Source organism: Sander vitreus, chromosome 7 (assembly GCF_031162955.1).
Source record: "Sander vitreus isolate 19-12246 chromosome 7, sanVit1, whole genome shotgun sequence".
In the NCBI taxonomy this organism is placed as follows: Eukaryota; Metazoa; Chordata; class Actinopteri; order Perciformes; family Percidae; genus Sander; species Sander vitreus.
Window position 1 is genome coordinate 12,999,747 of NC_135861.1, and position 17,096 is coordinate 13,016,842.

The 17,096-nt window shown below is 40.4% G+C and overlaps 1 protein-coding gene across 3 annotated transcripts in view; it reads right to left on the reverse strand.

Annotated features, from left to right (window-relative positions):
- The window catches only part of LOC144520730 (kazrin-like), a 199,919-nt gene that overhangs the window by 120,882 nt on the left and 61,941 nt on the right, over window positions 1-17,096 (reverse strand). For all 3 annotated transcript variants that reach the window (XM_078254693.1, XM_078254694.1, XM_078254695.1), the window contains exon 3: window positions 5,195-5,381. In XM_078254693.1, the coding sequence (XP_078110819.1) occupies window positions 5,195-5,381 (187 nt within the window). The remainder of the gene's footprint in view (window positions 1-5,194; window positions 5,382-17,096) is intronic.

Here is a 17,096-nt window from a genome sequence, read left to right on the forward strand (position 1 = left end):
CAGCAAGGGACCTATGTTGCATGTCATCCTTCTATCCTTCTCTGTCTGTTGCCCAATTTCCTGTCACTTTACTTTTACCCTTCAAGGACTACACTCACCTAAAGGATTATTAGGAACACCCTACTAATACCATGTTTGACCCAGTTTCACCTTCAGAACTGCCTTAATTCTTCGTGGCATTGATTCAACAAGGTGCTGGAAGCATTCTTTAGAAATGTCGGCCCATATTGATAGGATAGCATCTTGCAGTTGATGGAGATTTGTGGGATGCACATCCAGGGCACAAGGCTCCTGTTCCACCACATCCCAAAGATGTTCTATTGGGTTGAGATCTAGTGACTGTGGTGGCCATTTTAGTACAGTGAACTCATTGTCATGTTCAAGAAACCAATTTGAAATGATTCGAGCTTTGTGACATGGTGCATTATCCTGCTGGAAGTAGCCATCAGAGGATGGGTACATGCTGGTCATAAAGGGATGGACATGGTCAGAACAATGCTCAGGTAGGCTGTGGCATTTAAAAGATGCCCAATTGCTACTAAGGGGCCTAAAGTGTGCCATGAAAACATCCCCCACACCATTACACCACCACCACCAGCCTGCCCAGTGGTAACAAGGCATGACGGATCCATGTTCTTATTCTGTTTACGCCAAATTCTGACTCTACCATCTCAATGTCTCAACAGAAATCGAGACTCATCAGACCAGGCAACATTTTTACAGTCTTCAACTTTCGAATTTTGGTGAGCTTGTGCAAATTGTAGCCTCATTTTCCTATTTTTAGTGGAGATGAGTGGTACCCGGTGGGGTCTTCTGCTGGTGTAGCCCATCCGCCTCAAGGTTGTTTGTGTTGTGGCTTCACAAATGCTTTGCTGTATACCTCGGTTGTTATTTGAGTCAATGTTGATCATCTATCAGCTGGAATCAGTCGGCCCATTCTCCTCTGACCTCTAGCATCAACAAGGCATTTTCACCCAGAGGACTTCCGCATACTGGGTGTTTTTCCTTTTTCATACCATTCTTTGTATTCCCTAGAAATGGTTGCGTGTGAAAATCCCAGTAACTGAGCAGATTGTGAAATACTCAAACCAGCCCGTCTGGCACCAACAACCATGCCACGCTCAAAGTTGCTTAGATCACCTTTCGTTCCCATTCTGACATTAAGTTTGGAGTTCAGGAGATTGTCTAGACCAGGACAGAGCAGCTGCCATGTGATTGGTTGATTAGATAATTGCATTAACGAGAAATCTTACAGGTGTTCCTAATAATCATTTAGGTGAGTGTATATCCATTCAGCAGTGCACTTTCCATTAAAAAGATTCTTGTATATGTTTATATATGTTATGACTGTATAACAGACTAAAAGCCGCTTTGTTACAATTCTAGTTTTTTTGTTGGTGAAGGATTTTATATGTCATGTGTCCTGGTAACATCATTTCATCAATGTATCATTTCAAGTTGACACAGACACTGTACGATTTGCACAAGTTCAACAAGTTTACGGAAAACAGCAGTTCATATTGAGAATGGATGTTGTTTATGCAAAGAGAATTGGTTAAATTAGCATTAATGCACAACAATGTATTCTTATCCTCACCATGAGTCAGCTAATTCCCCATGTTTTCAGCAGAACAGGCCTTAAACTAAACATTTATCATGATAAAGTGTGGATTTATGGGTTGTAATTGTAACCGTATTAAACACAGTATTGTATATAGTAGCAAATGTTTGCCACAAGCAGAGCCAGGCGATCTTCATTAGCATGTGGATGCTATTACAGCCTGGTAAACTCACCTTTAATTGAAAAAAATGAGAACATGAACACTTAATGTGTATCTATTATTATAGATATATGCATTTTAATGTATATTGAGCAGGTCTGAAAGGAGTGATTAAACTCGTGACATGACATGTCATGGCAACCAAGGCATCTCCATGACAACGTAGTACATTTCATCTGCTACTGTGAGATGCAGCAAATTGTCAAATTGCTGATTACTGTGTTTAAGATCTTAAATCTGTCGGTCCAAATAATAATAATATTATTATTTTTATATAGCACTATTCATGCATAAAATGCAACACAAAGTGCTTAACATAAAAACAGATAATCATAACATTTAAAAGTGTATCTGTAAATCTGACACAGCTAAGTAATAATGGTGTAAAATAAAAAATTAAAAAATAAATAAAAAACGACAGAATTTGTGAATTTCATTCTTTTTATAAATGTCTTATTAGTAGCAAATTCTTAACCAAAACAATATGTTCAGCAGTCATATTTCTGCTCTACAGCAGCATGTGGTTCATCATAGCCACAGGCCTAATGCGTGCTGGAGATGTCACCATCTCTTACAATCCTGTTGAGTAGACTGTAGAATACAAAGAAATAACAACCAGTTTAACGATGAGCAAAACAGCACAGAAGCTTGCTCTGTGTTGGCTGCGCCCGATTTAATCAAGGTAACCACAGTGGATTGGCGTGCGTAATTGTGGTTTGACTATGTGAGTCATACACAAACTAGAGACTGCAGATAGAACAGTTTTTTTTCCACCTGTATGCACCTCTACGAAATAGGCTGTAAGAAGCATTTCATTCTAACTCTGACACAATTTCAATGAAAAGTTTCTTGTCCCACTACAGCCATTACTGAAAATTTTACATTACAAAAGTAAAATGAAAGACACCTCAAAAGTACATCTAGCTATAAGACATTTATGGCAGATATATGGCAGAATGAGCACTAGAATGGGCTTCTCATTCACTCTTACAATTTCCAGAGAGGAGCTGGACGTGACATTCTCTCCCATATACAAAGAGAAAATGAGAACGGCACGAATTGGGGCCACAGGCAGAAGTTTTGAGCCAGTTTTATGGCTGCTCAGCATTTCTCTATATAAGCAGCCCCCATAGCACCACAGTGAAGCTAAATGTAGTCCATTTAAGTCTAAGGGGAAGCTCATGAACTACCACATGAGGATACTATTGAGCTCAGAGAATAGACAAGGTGTAAGATGTTTGAGAGAGAGAGAGAGAGAGAGAGAGAGAGAGAGAGAGAGAGAGAGAGAGAGGGAGAGAGAGATGTGGAGGCTGGATATTGTGTGTGTGTGTGTGTGTGTGTATATATGTTTTAGAAACGACTGTGAGCATATACCTCTACACAGACCACCAAAGAAAGATAATACTGTACATGAAGTACTCCCATTTATCACAACGTTTGCACTTGCTTGGATGAATTTAACATGCAAATGTTAACCCCCCCAGGCAGTAGAAATGCAATTAAGGTAAGCTAGCCTGCTAGTAAGGTTAGTGCTGCTGGTAGCAAAGTGCCAGGTAGCACCCCCAGCACAGCTTCCCGCAGGACTCCCACTCTGCCGGCTGTGCAATGAACCAGCGACCCTTAGCACACACCTCCCTTCACAACACAGCCACTAGTGATAAATTACCTAATCCCACTATCCCCAGCCGTTTCTATTATACACCCTGGGCTTGTAAAGAACAGCTCGGAGGAGAGAAAGGGGGCTCAAATAGACAGTGAGAGGTGGGTGTGAAGCGGAAAAAAGACTTATTGACAGGTACACAATGACAGTGGGAAGATATACAGGCCAAACAAAGGCAGGAATCAGCAACCATAATCTTCAGTATCAAAAGGACGTGTGCGTGTGTCATTTTTGATGTTAGAAAAAAGGGGACTCAGAACCACTTAGCCTTGTATTTCAAGACAATTATGTCTGAAAAAATCCATCTTGAGAGAGATCTACAGATAGGTGTACATTTCTTAATATGTATAATTTCAGAAACATTTTAAGAATCGACCTGTCAGAAAGTGTTTTTGTCGGTGATGTTAGTTATGTGAGTTTTATGAATCTTCTCTACAGATAAATGTGATTCCACCACTGAACATACACACCTCAGGCATCATTTCAGCTGAGCAGAGAGGCAGCCACAAGGGACAATGACATCAGTGCTCAAACCCTCCCAGAGGAATTCTTATCGTCACTCGCACTGGCACAAACACAGCTATGGAAACAGCAGGAGTGTGAGCGTGCATGGGGGTTATAGGGATACCGCAAAGCGCACACACACACACACACACACACACACACACACACGCAGAAAGAAATAACTGAAAAACAAAGCGACAGGGGCAGTCCATTGAAAACAATGCTGACACATGACCAAACTGTTCCTGACCAGCTGTGTAAGGCAGCCTGCGTTCACACTTTCCTCTTTGAAAAAAACACTACAGAGGTCAATTGAGGACTAAATTACTCTTTGTCATTGTAAAGGGAGAGTTAGCCAACAAATGTTTCCTTGTGAATGTAAGAGAGGAAATAAAGCAGACCTTTTTCTAACCTTGATCTCGGAAGTATCTGAGAGATACATGTATGTGGTTTTTAAAGCTGAGTGCCCAAAGCCAAGAGAAAACGTATTCTATCAGACAGCTCACTGTACCAGTGTGAGAGTATGTGTGTGCCAGAAGTTGAAAGGACATGACAGCATGGGCACACATGATATTGCAGCTACCCATGCTTATGCATGTACACAAATGCAAAAACAAACATCTGTTACCTATCTATATGTCAATCAGTGTTGGAAAAGGGCAAACAGACCAGCTGCAGAACCCGCACACACACACACACACACACACACACACACACAGGACAGCATTCTACAGACTGGGCAGCCATTCAAACAGCTCTCGGTAACAGTAGCCCACAGCAACCCTAAAACCAGCCCCCTTTTCCCTTCCTCCTCAAGAGACACAGATCCATTGCCCAGTTAGGGAGAACCGAATGAACTAGCAGACAGAGTGAAAAGAGGTTGTAACTTTACCCACTCTGCCCTTACTAAAGTGCAGCACTACCCCCCTCTTAAAGGTTCAGGAGGTTAATTATTCAACATGAGAGGGGATTTGTAGGAGAACTGAAAGTGGACACAAGCCAGCAGAAACCCCTCACCTCTTTTGTTTAACTCATCCACTCACTCACTGACTTTAAAATATGCACTTATTCTCATGGGTGAAGGCATGAGTGGAGGATTTTTTAACTCACTCTTGGACATTATCCATGACATGCAGAAACACACGTGCACACATAGCAAGATGATACACAGCTGCATCAGAGTGTCCACATGTTCACAGCTTCTCAACACACAGTTAGTCGCACTCCACTCTCCAAGCGGCTCTCCTACCATTGTGGTTGTGCTGCAGGGTCTCAAGCACGCTGGCTGAATCGGTTGCCCCCAGCTCGGCCAGTCTGCGGCTGGTGGCGCTCAGCTCTGACCGCAGGTTGGTCACCTCCTGGCTGGCGGACTGAATGGCCCCATCAATGCGCTGTGCCAACTGCTTGTTGTCATCCATCATTTTCAGGATTTTTGCCTGAGGAAGAGAGTGGAATCCAGACAAGGTGTCATGCTGACAAGTTGTACATCTCCTGTGAAGGACGGTGTCCCCAAATAAATCCTTCCTCTTTCTCCTTTTCTGTCTGTTCTCGCTCCCTTTTTATAAGGAAGTTAAATCCTCAAAGCAGTTTGTTCTTTCCCTTAAACAGAGGTATCCAGCTCAGGGGAATGTGTATCTGCTATTAGTAGTGTACGCTTTGGAGATGGTGTATGTGTGGTGTGAACTTGTCAGTGCGCAAGCATGCCTGTGTGTGACAGAGAGTTCCGAAACAGCATGTGAGTGTGTGTGTGTGTGTATGAGTGCGCGCGCGCGCGTGTGTGTGTGTGTGTGTGTGCGTGTGTGTGTGTTAGAGAGCCAGCACCGCCCCTGTGAAATGTGCTCCCTGCAGCTGACTGTTGAAAGGACACAGAGCATTGAGAGATGACAAGCGCCTTTTTAAATGGACTGTACCATTTACAGAGAAAGTCAGGGGGGGGGGAGGAGTGAGCTAGACCACATGAGCACATGGAAGTCAGAGGTCCTCAGCACAGCTCTCTTCACAAGATAATGCTGTAAGGTTTTGTGTGTTAGACTGAACTGACACACAAGATATTTCACTAAGCCTGTGAAAACTGTCTTCAGTGAAAAACTGCAGCTTTTCCTCTTTCTCTGTCTGTGTACACTGCATGCACCTCCCTACATGGACTAATGGACAAAGGAAAGGAAATCATTAGATTGAGGAAGAAGCAGTTGTTGGTAGAAAACAATAATAGTTATGCAAACAAAGCTTTTATTGCAGTATTACAGGTGCGTTTTTAAAGCTCTGCTTCTTCTAAAACTGAACATTTTGAGGGTCATTATAACCACAACAATGTTTATGTGATTAGTTGATAAGTCACTCTACAAAAAAATCATTCCAGCCTCTCAAATGTGGGAATTTGCTGCTTTTATGGGGTTTATGTAATTGGAAATTAAATATCTTTTGGTTTTGGATGAATAAAACAAGCAATTTTGTTCATTTTGGGCTCTGAGAAATTGTGCTATTTTCTAATGTAATTGAAGAAACGATTACCAAAAAAAATCCATCAAAATATTAATAGATAATGAAAATAGTTGTTAGTTGCAGCCCAGAGGATAATGATCAAAACCAAAAGGATGCTCATTATTATACTAAGAATGTTTGGGGAAGTCCAATTTAGTTTAGTAGAATGCAAGCATGTGCCCCATTCAATTTGGGAAAGGGGAAGATTTTGCTCACTCATTTTTCCTAACTGGACCCAGTCAGGCTGGTGAAACAAACCATTTCTCTAAACGTACAGATAGCTGCCATCACACCTCAAAGGATGTGCTCTACAATGTAACTCTTTTAGTATATCTTTTATACAACCCTTCCTAAGTTCTGTTCTGATTTTCCCTTTTCCTTTCTTTAAAGAAGCGTTAAATTCAGGCAGCAGACACAGTGACTGCCACCTATTTACAGATAAAGCTAGTCACTCACAGTGAATGAAACATTTAAGTCTCCTTATGCACCTTTGCAGCACCACAGAGAGTTATTGTAGAAAGTATGCCCTCCCCTCCCACATTCGACAGGCAGACAGTCAATTAATTAAAAAAAATGTTAAAGACTTACCTTTTCAAAAAAGCTTTTAATCTCTAAGTCTTCATAGTACTGCATCACCATAGAAACCCTCCTCTGTTGTCTATTTTGTTAAATATATTTCTATGAAGCTAAATGTATTCTATTGTATTTTCTTCTTTTATGCCCTCTTAAACATGTACAATGTCCTTGTGTATCTAGGTGTCCGCCAAATAAAATGTATTATTATTATTATTATTATTATTATTAAGTTTTAAGTATCTGCAGCAAGGATGTGAAAACTGTTGCTTTTATTGTAGTTGATGCATTGCAAGACAATGACATTCCAAATGTCAAATATAACCCATAAATCAAATAAGACACAGATGGATACTAGATGCTTATAGAATAGAAAAGCCTTGTGATGAATACAAAGTAGCTCCTTCCTGAGACTGTAGAGCTGACAGAGAATTAACATGTTTGTCAATATGCATCAGATACAAACAAGGCTTAGAGGATTTTTTTTTTTGTGTCTGCATTCAGATTCATTTGAAATACTATAGGCCTATGGTGCATCATCAGGCAGTTTTTTTCAGTAAAAAAGCTCTGATAAACCCACTGAAGAGTACATGTCCTGCACAACAGGCTAGCACAAACTCCTAATTAATGCTTCTGTTTCTCTGCATCTGATGGGTGACTAAATAGGCAACTGTAATTTAAATAAAGTGAAAATATGTTTATGTTGTGTTAACAGCTTGTTGTGCTGCCCCAAAATGACCAAAACAATCTTTTAATGCAGGTTCAAGACATGGATCTTGGTATACACTTTTAAAGGAGAAGAACTGCAAGCTGAAAAGCTGAATTTCTCCTCCACAAACAACAGGGTCAGCTACAAATCATTATCCATAGAGCTGGTAGAGACTACCTTTCTGGTTAGGACACTAGGACACTTGTGCAGGACAGGGAGCTTAAACCCAGGACTTCTAGTTGACAAGCTGAATATACCATACTGCTACATCATTGAAAGCTAGAGTCTGTTCTCAGTATCCAATCTCAAAGCCCAGGAAAAACATTTGACAGTATAGACTCTTAATTGTTACTTGAAAATGGTTGGTTGGTTTATAATTACCTAGTCTGTAGAGTCATCTTCTCTCCAGGGCTGAGGAAACTACCCCAGTTCCCACCCCACGCCCCTACTTAATCCTGCATTTCTCAGCTATAATCTAACATTCGGCTGTCAAAACATGCCTACTCACTCCGCAGTACAGCTAAGTTGTTATTGTTTTCCAGGGTTATGTGAAGTCAGACCCCAACCCATCCTGCATGTGGTAAGCACAGATCGGACCACACTACACATGGAAGCAAGCAACTGCTGTGTACTCCCAGGAAATGTTGCTGTTGCCTCAGTTACTCTGTTAGTGTGCGGGCGTAATATTCCACACTGTTGTCTCAAATAAAACCTGAATGTCCGAAACAGCATGCAAGCAAGGGGATGGAGAACAACACACACACACACACACACACACACACACACACACACACACACACACATCCATCTGCCCAGACACAAGTCAACCCTCCTCCTCAGTAAATGAGCATCATGTTGTTATTTATAGACGACCCTGCTGTTGCATATGATACATTAGTCAAAGGGGAGGGCAGGCACAGACACACCACACATACTGTAAACTCATTCTCTCTCTCACACACACACACACACTCTTTCTCTCTCTCTCTCTCTCTCTCTCTCTCTCTCTCTCTCTCTCTCTCTCTCTCTATGGGACTAATAATCACAAAGTCACTTGATGTTCACTAATGAAATTCATCTCTTGTCAGGTGTCATAAGTCTCTTGGACCCTTCTGGGTAATTAAGATGCTGTAGTATCTAAGTGTGTAAGTGGATTTGTTTTTATCTATATATCTTATATCCTACTCTTACACTGTTTGTCTTTTCTCAGGAGTATGGATCATGCAAACCTGCATATACTGTATGTTGGTATACACATTTGCCTAGGGCTGCCCCCTTTTTTTTAGCTGTGTCATTGTACACAGAGCAATGCAAGCAGAGGAGCATTGTAGGCTGTAAACTTATCACAAAATAACGTCACCACAAAACTAACTGGATGGAGATAAAGAAGGATAATGGAAACAGACAGCAGCATGATGCAGACAGCATGATGCAGACAGCATGATGCAGACAGCATGATGCAGACAGCGTGAGGCAGATAGTGTGAGGCAGGGCAGCACGATTGAAATCTGTTGGCTGCTCCGAAGCTTCAGCTTTGGTGATGACTGTCAGTAAAGTCGGCTAAACTACTTTGGAACGAGACGATGCTAGAACCTCCTCTACTGTTGTCCAGTGTGATTGACTCCTCGACTGACAGCTGTCAGCAGCCCGGCAGGAGAGACGCTCCGTGGTGTGCTAGGATTTTTTTAACCGAACTATGACCACGACGAAATCTGATGTTTTCCCTATTACATATGATGAACATTGAAATGTGGGTCATAGTGATAAAACACAAGTAATAATAAAACAAAAAATATCCTAGAGCCTCTAACTACATGTGACAGAGTTTTTCCTCAAGAAGTTCACATTTACCTAGTCTACATCCATGACATTCCACTTCCGGGATTGCTCCGGTGCTGCGGTGAAATTCCGACGGATGCATGTCTTTTCGCCGATGTCCGTTTCCTTCCGCTTTCTTTGTGTTGGAATTTTTAACTCCAATGGATTTATGAGGACTATGGTGTTTGATACGCTCAAAATTTCAATTTTGCTCAAAAGTAGAGATCTCAACCCACCCAATGTTGAACACAATGACACACCCTTGAGGCTAAGTAATCAACTGGGGAAGTTCCACGGTGATATCTATCAGCCTATTACATGTTTACCCTATAGTGTCTTGCAAAATAGATGGAATTTCTTTTTTCTAAAACATTAGAAAAACATTTTCAAACATTTGTAAAAGAGAATATAAAAACAGGTAAATGAGAAAAGACAAGAATGAAAGTTAGGGTGCAGTGTAAGAAATGGACAAATATTTAAAAAATAAATAAATAAATGTATGCACTGAAGTACAGTTTTGACAGAACTGTACTTTCGGTTGGGGGATGAGATCTCCACTTTTGAGCAAAATTGAAATTTTGATTGTCTCATTTTCACAAGTTGTACCCTTTCTGCATCAATGTATGGTGCAAATGTGTTTGTTTGTGTAAAATAAATTATAATAGTTTTTTTGGGAAGGGTTACACTGGCGAGTTTTGATTATGGCTATGTATATGATAATATTTCAGGGGCAACGCGATCTAATGGAAAGGAGTATAAATAGCCCACCACGTAATGAGAATGACCATAAGTAACCCTTGGTCAGGTTTAGGCAAACAAAACTACTTGTTTAAGATAGGAAAAGATCATGGATTGGGTTAAAATAAGTACATTGGTTAATGTAAGTTAAGTAGTTAGTGTAAAGAAAAGTTAACATTGACTTTTAGTTTCACACGGGACTAATGGTGGGTATCGGATTCAATACTTTTTAGGCACCGACCGAAAAATGCCTCGCCATTCAATACCAAATTTCAATATCTAAGGAGTAAATCTCATCAGTGTCAGTGAGCCAATAAGCATGCGGCATCTAAGCTCTAATAATGTCTGTGATTGGCTTTCTAACGTTCCACATCGTAGAGACATCAGGAAAAACTTGACGTTACACAGAGACGGCTCAAATAGTAGGAGCTAAAAAATAAAAATAAAAGATTTGTGCCATAATTTGTAACGTATGTCATTTGTTTCGTTTAGTAACAGGTACTGAAGTCACGCTATTGGTTGTCTATATCCATGACGTTCCACTTCCGGGATTGCTATTATAATAAATTCCGCCGGGTGACACTCTTTTCAGCCGGATGTCGGTTACCTTCCGCATTTTTTGTGTTGGTGTTCTAAACTCTGGTGGATTTATGAGGACTATGGTTAACTGCTCCTCAGATCTCTGCAGGGTAAATCCAGACAGCTAGCTAGACTATCTGCCCAATCTGAGTTTTCTCTCGCACGAGTAAAACAACTTTTGAACATACACGTTCCACCAAAATAAGTTCCCTCCGTGTGGAGCTTAGCGCTGCCATGACCAATGTGATTGGTTTAAAGAAATGCCAATAAACCAGAGCTGTTGCCCTTGGTTATTTTGTAACAGCAGCTAAACAATGAACAATCTTATTGAAATATTTTTGAAGATGTTTTAAGTAGTTTGTTCAGATTTCAATCCTTAGTTCCAACAATTCAACATAGAGTGGTTATTGGTTTATTGCGAGTTAAGCTCCAAACGTGAACACGAGTTGTAACTTGATTCATGTATGTGAGTACATCACATAAATTATGTCCCTCCCTTGGGGTCTTGAATGAGTCTGCTGGTCAATGGAGAGAATCAGGACCCACTGGCGGACTGAGGATCAGTAATTAGTGGGTGTGCTGGGGGTTTGGATTAGCATATGAATGGAGACAGTGGGGAGTGGGATCAGTGCTCTGTGACCATTCTTCATTGTGGCAGGCCTTCTGCAGCCAAGTCACCGCATTCAACTAAAGTAATGCAAAAAAGTTGCTGCACTGAGCTCTGTATACAGTAGTTTTTAACTCTCACTGATTTAATTTTTTAATTACTAGGGCGGAATTGTGTTGCTAAGCAATAACAGTCAAGACTCAAGTACACACTGGGACAGTATTTGTTGCCTGGCAACAAAAAAAACAGCAGCAGTGGTGCTTTCACTGTTACAAATTGTTTGCTTAACTTCTTGTTTGCTAGTTTTTTTTAATGTTTTATATGTTTTTTTTATGCTAGTTCAATTTTTGTGTTCCCATCCAAAAGCATTATTTACAAAAACTACACTCGGAAAACACTGAGCAATTGAAACTACTACAATTACGATTAGTAGTATAATTTAGGAAGTACTGTAGATGTATTTTGTTTTTTTCTTATCTTATTTACAGTTGTTCAAACTAGACGTTAATAGGTAAGGTGTGGTTAAGTGTACAAATGAGAAGCTGGCATGATACAAAGTGGGGTTATCTACAGAGAAGGATTTTTACTAAAGCTTACAGTAGCATGTGTGCAGAAGTGTTATTTCTCTATATGTGTTAGGTCTGTCACAGACTTGTCCACAAGATGATGGGCATGGGATTTTCTTTCTGAGCCGTCTCGTAAAATTGCAAAGACCTTCAGACAGACAGCCACGGATTGAGATAAGTTATTTCGTTTTTTTCCCTCTAAGATAAGCTTCAATAATGAATCACTGTATGGTCCCAAGGGAAACTTTTACAATTTGAGCATGCAGGAGACACAGAAACACTCATCTGTATGTGTGTGTTCATACACAATCTTCTGTTGGTCTGATAGTGAAGAATAAATTTAATGAGCATCATTTATATGACAAGAAACAGTACAATCCATATATGACACTAATCAAACTCTTTTTTTTGTTTACCTCTAGAAAGGTGAATGCATTATATTTATAGTACTTTCCACTTTCAGCAGTCAGTCGGTGCAGATAATCCAAAAACAATGTACACCACAAGCTGTATTTAGTGATTCAGACTATGCCTCTGCAATGCAGAATGTATGGGCTGCACCAAAATCACCTGCTCATTGATAGCATCTGGAAAGGCCAGCCAATGAGGTGGAAAAGGTGCTGTAATGCAGGGCTGTGCTTATGTGAATTCTTGGGTTGCTTGTGTTTTTGTTTTGTTTTTAACAAAAGGAAACAGTCTTAATGTCCCCACAGGCGTAAGAAAATGTTTTTTTTTTGTAGCTGAATGCTATCTTGATATCTTATAAAGATCAGCTTATCTTAGCTGAGAATGGGACTCGGTAAGAAATTCTTTCTCTGCAGAGTCTGAACACACAGTACACACAAATAAACACACACAGTGGTGGCAGGGGAGAAATAGAGGTGTGGGGGTGGGCATTGAGGAAAAGAGAGATACTGAGAGTAGAGAGATGTTCCTATAGCATATACAAGGTCTGTGTCATTTGTGGGTAGAGGCTGCCGACAGCACCCAAGGGAAAGAGACCGAGCATGCCCTCAGGCTCCTTCCACAAATAGAGAGCTTACATTGGGGCAACAGATCCTGCCTGACAGGATCAGAATGATCATAAACTATTGTATTATTCCTTGTATGAGTCACTACTACAACCAAACAACCCAGTGTTTCCCAGGAAAAGTTTGTTATTCAGGATCTCATCCAAGCACGCCATTATTGATGCATTAATTTTAATTAGCTCCTGCTGGGTTATGACTTTGTGGATTAGCGTTGGTCCAATGGATGATGTCATAAAACACAGGGCTTTCAAGCAGGGGGAGCAGAGTTGGTGTCTAACTGTAACTAGTCGTTTGTCTGTTACGGACGCTGTCGCAGTAACCGGTACCCGGCTCAGAGTCGCCTTTTGTCGGCTAAACTTAACTGCCATGTGACCAGTCGGTGAAACTTCGTCACATGACCGGTCGTTTGTGGCTGTAATTTTGTAAGATATCATACGAGAATGCGTTGATTAAGTGAACATCACTTAAGTTAGTCTGGTAATGAAGAGAAGACCGACTTTTACTATGAGTTTGAATCCACAGGCTTTACTCATACAAGACACAACCCAGATGACTCGCGTGCATATCGATACTCTGCTCCTTTGAGCCAAAGTTTCTCAAAAGCAGTTTTCCATACCAATAAAAGGATGCCATTATGCATAAAGGATCATTTTTGCAAAGAGGGAGTGGACAAGTAACTGAGTGACACAAGACGATTTATGAGCTCATTCCACCGGGGTGGGTCAAACCGAGACAAAGAACAGACACGAGTCTTATGAAAACACAGAATTATGTTCACTGCACTAATCTGTTTATTCTCAACCCTCCTCTTCCTTCACTGTTTAAACTATCTGGAAATGGATAATACTGAGCAGCTGGAAGACTGGAGGGAGATGGATCTGTGCAGTGGCAACTGTCTGCTGAACCCCAAGGAGTTATATCGACAGTTGTATAACTAAAAGTCACCATTTGTACACTAGTATTAGTCCAAGATCACAACACAAAAGATCAAATTTCTTTGTTGAAAAATAACTTCAAAATGTCAGGGTATAACTTTAGATCTCTAAAGCAATGTGTTCCTTAGGTTTTACTCAATCTTGTTTTTATTTCTATTTTTCATCTTTTCCTCGTTCCTCATTATCTTTCTATCCCAAAGAATGTCCATACTTATAATCACCTCACTGACATTAGCACCTCATGTCAGGCAGCAAACAGGCTCCCGGTGAGTGGATATCAATGCCTCTGCTGTCCTTGCCGCCGTCTGCACTGCATGTAGTGCCAGGCTAAGAAATAAAACACACCCGGTAAACACAGTTTGTTGACACACAGATAAGTTTTCCATTCTGTCTGACAAGGGTGGGGAGGTTAGATGTGGGGAGTGTGTTATTGGAATTTCCTGTATCCTCATCCCAACTGAATTTTTCAAATCTCTTGTTCCATTCACGCTAAGTTCTTGCTCACATCCTTCCACTTTCACATGGCCACTGTCAGCGTGAGACAGATCCAGACAGCGATGGCAAACAAAACTTTTTTGGGCACGCCATACCATCAAATGGACCCTGGCTCCGTGGTAAAGGCCCAAGGCTAATCTCAGACACAAACAGGTTTGCGGGCTTTGATGGGAATTACGATACACATTCCTTTTAAATGAGACAAGCAAGGAACAAAGATCTCACACTGGTTTGAAGGCAAAAGAGAGAAATGTTTTTGTCGTTCTGAATCTGGTTGTGTGCAATATCATCAATCACCTTGCACTGAAGGTGGCAAAGGTTGTGTTTGTGTAACAGATGGAAGTGGGTTTTGTGCCCAAGCCTAACCTTCAAAAACAAAACTCACTATTAAAAGACCTTCTACTGAATACTAGAGGTGAAGAGTATTCATCAAAATTACATGTAGCAGGATGCTACCATGTTTACAATGATAAAAACCCAAAATAAATTTTTCATTGTCAAAAAACAAGAAAAATACAGTACAACATACAAATATTAGACATTACATATATGATATGAATATAAACTATTTGTTCTGAATAGACATATATAGTCTAGAGAAGCCGTTCTCCAAGCCACATTGGTTCAAATCCATCAGAAATGTAAAACTCTCTGACATCCAGGAGTTCTAACTTCTGGTTTCCCAATAATATTCGTTGGGTGAAAGTCAGTCTAAGGAAGTAAACTAATTTATTTAGCTGCTGATGAGGCAGACGTTACTCTTAAACTCATATTAAACTTAAACTGAAGCAGTTATGTTTCCTATAAGTTCCAAAAAACATGCCTGGTCATCTGTTGAGAATATCATTCTGTCATGATTTCTGTATTATACGTACTGTATTGCCTGTGGCAAACAAATAAAAAGCAAAGAGAAGCTACAGAAACTTATATTCCATCAGGAAAGTGTCATTTCAGCCAAAAGAGATACATATTTTAGGCCAAAAGAGGTCAATTGTTGAATAATTTGTGTTTATTAGTTTCGGGGTTTTTTTTGTAACTTAAACTATCATTTATTTTACATCAAATACCACTTAACAAAGAACATCAGTGTTAATGATAAAAGTATAGAATAAAAAAAAAACAATAAAAACATTCTCCTGTAGGCGCCAAGATAGCTCAGTTGGTAGAGCAGGCGCCCATAGAGGTTTATTCTCAACGCAGCGGGCCCAGGTTCATCTGTCCTGTCAAAAATAAAGGCCGAAAATGCCCAAAATAATAATAATAAAAAAATTAAAAAAAACATTCTCCTGCAGGTTACAGAGCCTCATAAGATGCTCTTAGCCTGCTAGCCTATTGGCTTCCAAGAACTCCAACACAGTGATACGTTTTTCCTCTAATCAATCGAGCCATGTAACACATCATGTCAATTTCAGGAGTCACATTCTCCCAGTTAAACTTTGATTCATGTAGTATGCAACCATATACCTATAGTTTGGAACCAAGACCTCTAGTATTTAGATGAAGTTATTTGTGAAAAATACAGTGTGTCAGAAAAAGTAGACAACAGTGGTTTATTCAATGAGTCAGGAACACATATTTACTCAACATTTAAGTAAATATAAGTATTGGCAGATCCCTAGTATCGCTTTGCCAGACCATCCACACGCTGCGAAGCGGAGGAGGGTCTGGCTACCTCCACATAGCATTCCGGGATGGGAGAAAAACGTGCCCTGGTTTAAAAATCAATTCATAGAATTCCAAAAATCAATTCATATATTTATTTTTTTTCGTTTTGACACTATTGTCCTGAAATGACATTACCTCACCATTCCCATAGATGGCGCTGCGTCGAATTCACACTGATGCCTGGGCACTCTTGTCATAATCAGAAGAACGAGTGCAGCGGAAGTAGTTTAGTCGGCGCAAACAATGGCAAACCTCACAGAAAGAAATATTCAACCTGCTCCATCCTCATTGAAGGCGAGAGTTTGGACACATTTTGGCTTTTATAACCTCGAGGGGAAGACAGAACTTGATAGGAATCGTGTTATATGCAGGCTTTGCAAAGCGAAAGTTAAGTATTTTGGAAACACCACAAACTTGAGAACTCACATGGTACGGCATCACCCGGAGATTAACATTAAAGACGTGGATGAACAACAACCTAAAGTACCGTGCCAGTCAACCAGCGCGCTCTCTTTCAATGCTCTAAACTCCCACCGTTGCGTCAGAGAGAGTGTTCTCAACTGCCGGAGACATCGTAACTGCACAGCGGAGCATGCTCACTCCAAAACACGTAGACCAGCTTTTGTTTCTGCAAAAGAATGTACAGATTCCAGTCAGTGGTGGGCTATGAACTGGTTACACACACACACACACACACACACACACACACACACACACACACACACACACACAGACACCTAAATGTGTATCCATTATGTGATTCTGACACATCACAAAAGTTCTGTTGAATGGACTGTAGTTGCCACATTTCTAAAAAGAAAGGGCCTAATTTTAAGAAGTTCAATGTGCCCAGTCAAGTTCACATTTCAACTGTCAACCTGGTAGCTGAAAACCACATTTAGTTTTTGTTTGATCTGAGTACAGCACTTTAAAGCTAAATGTAAAAGCTCTTTT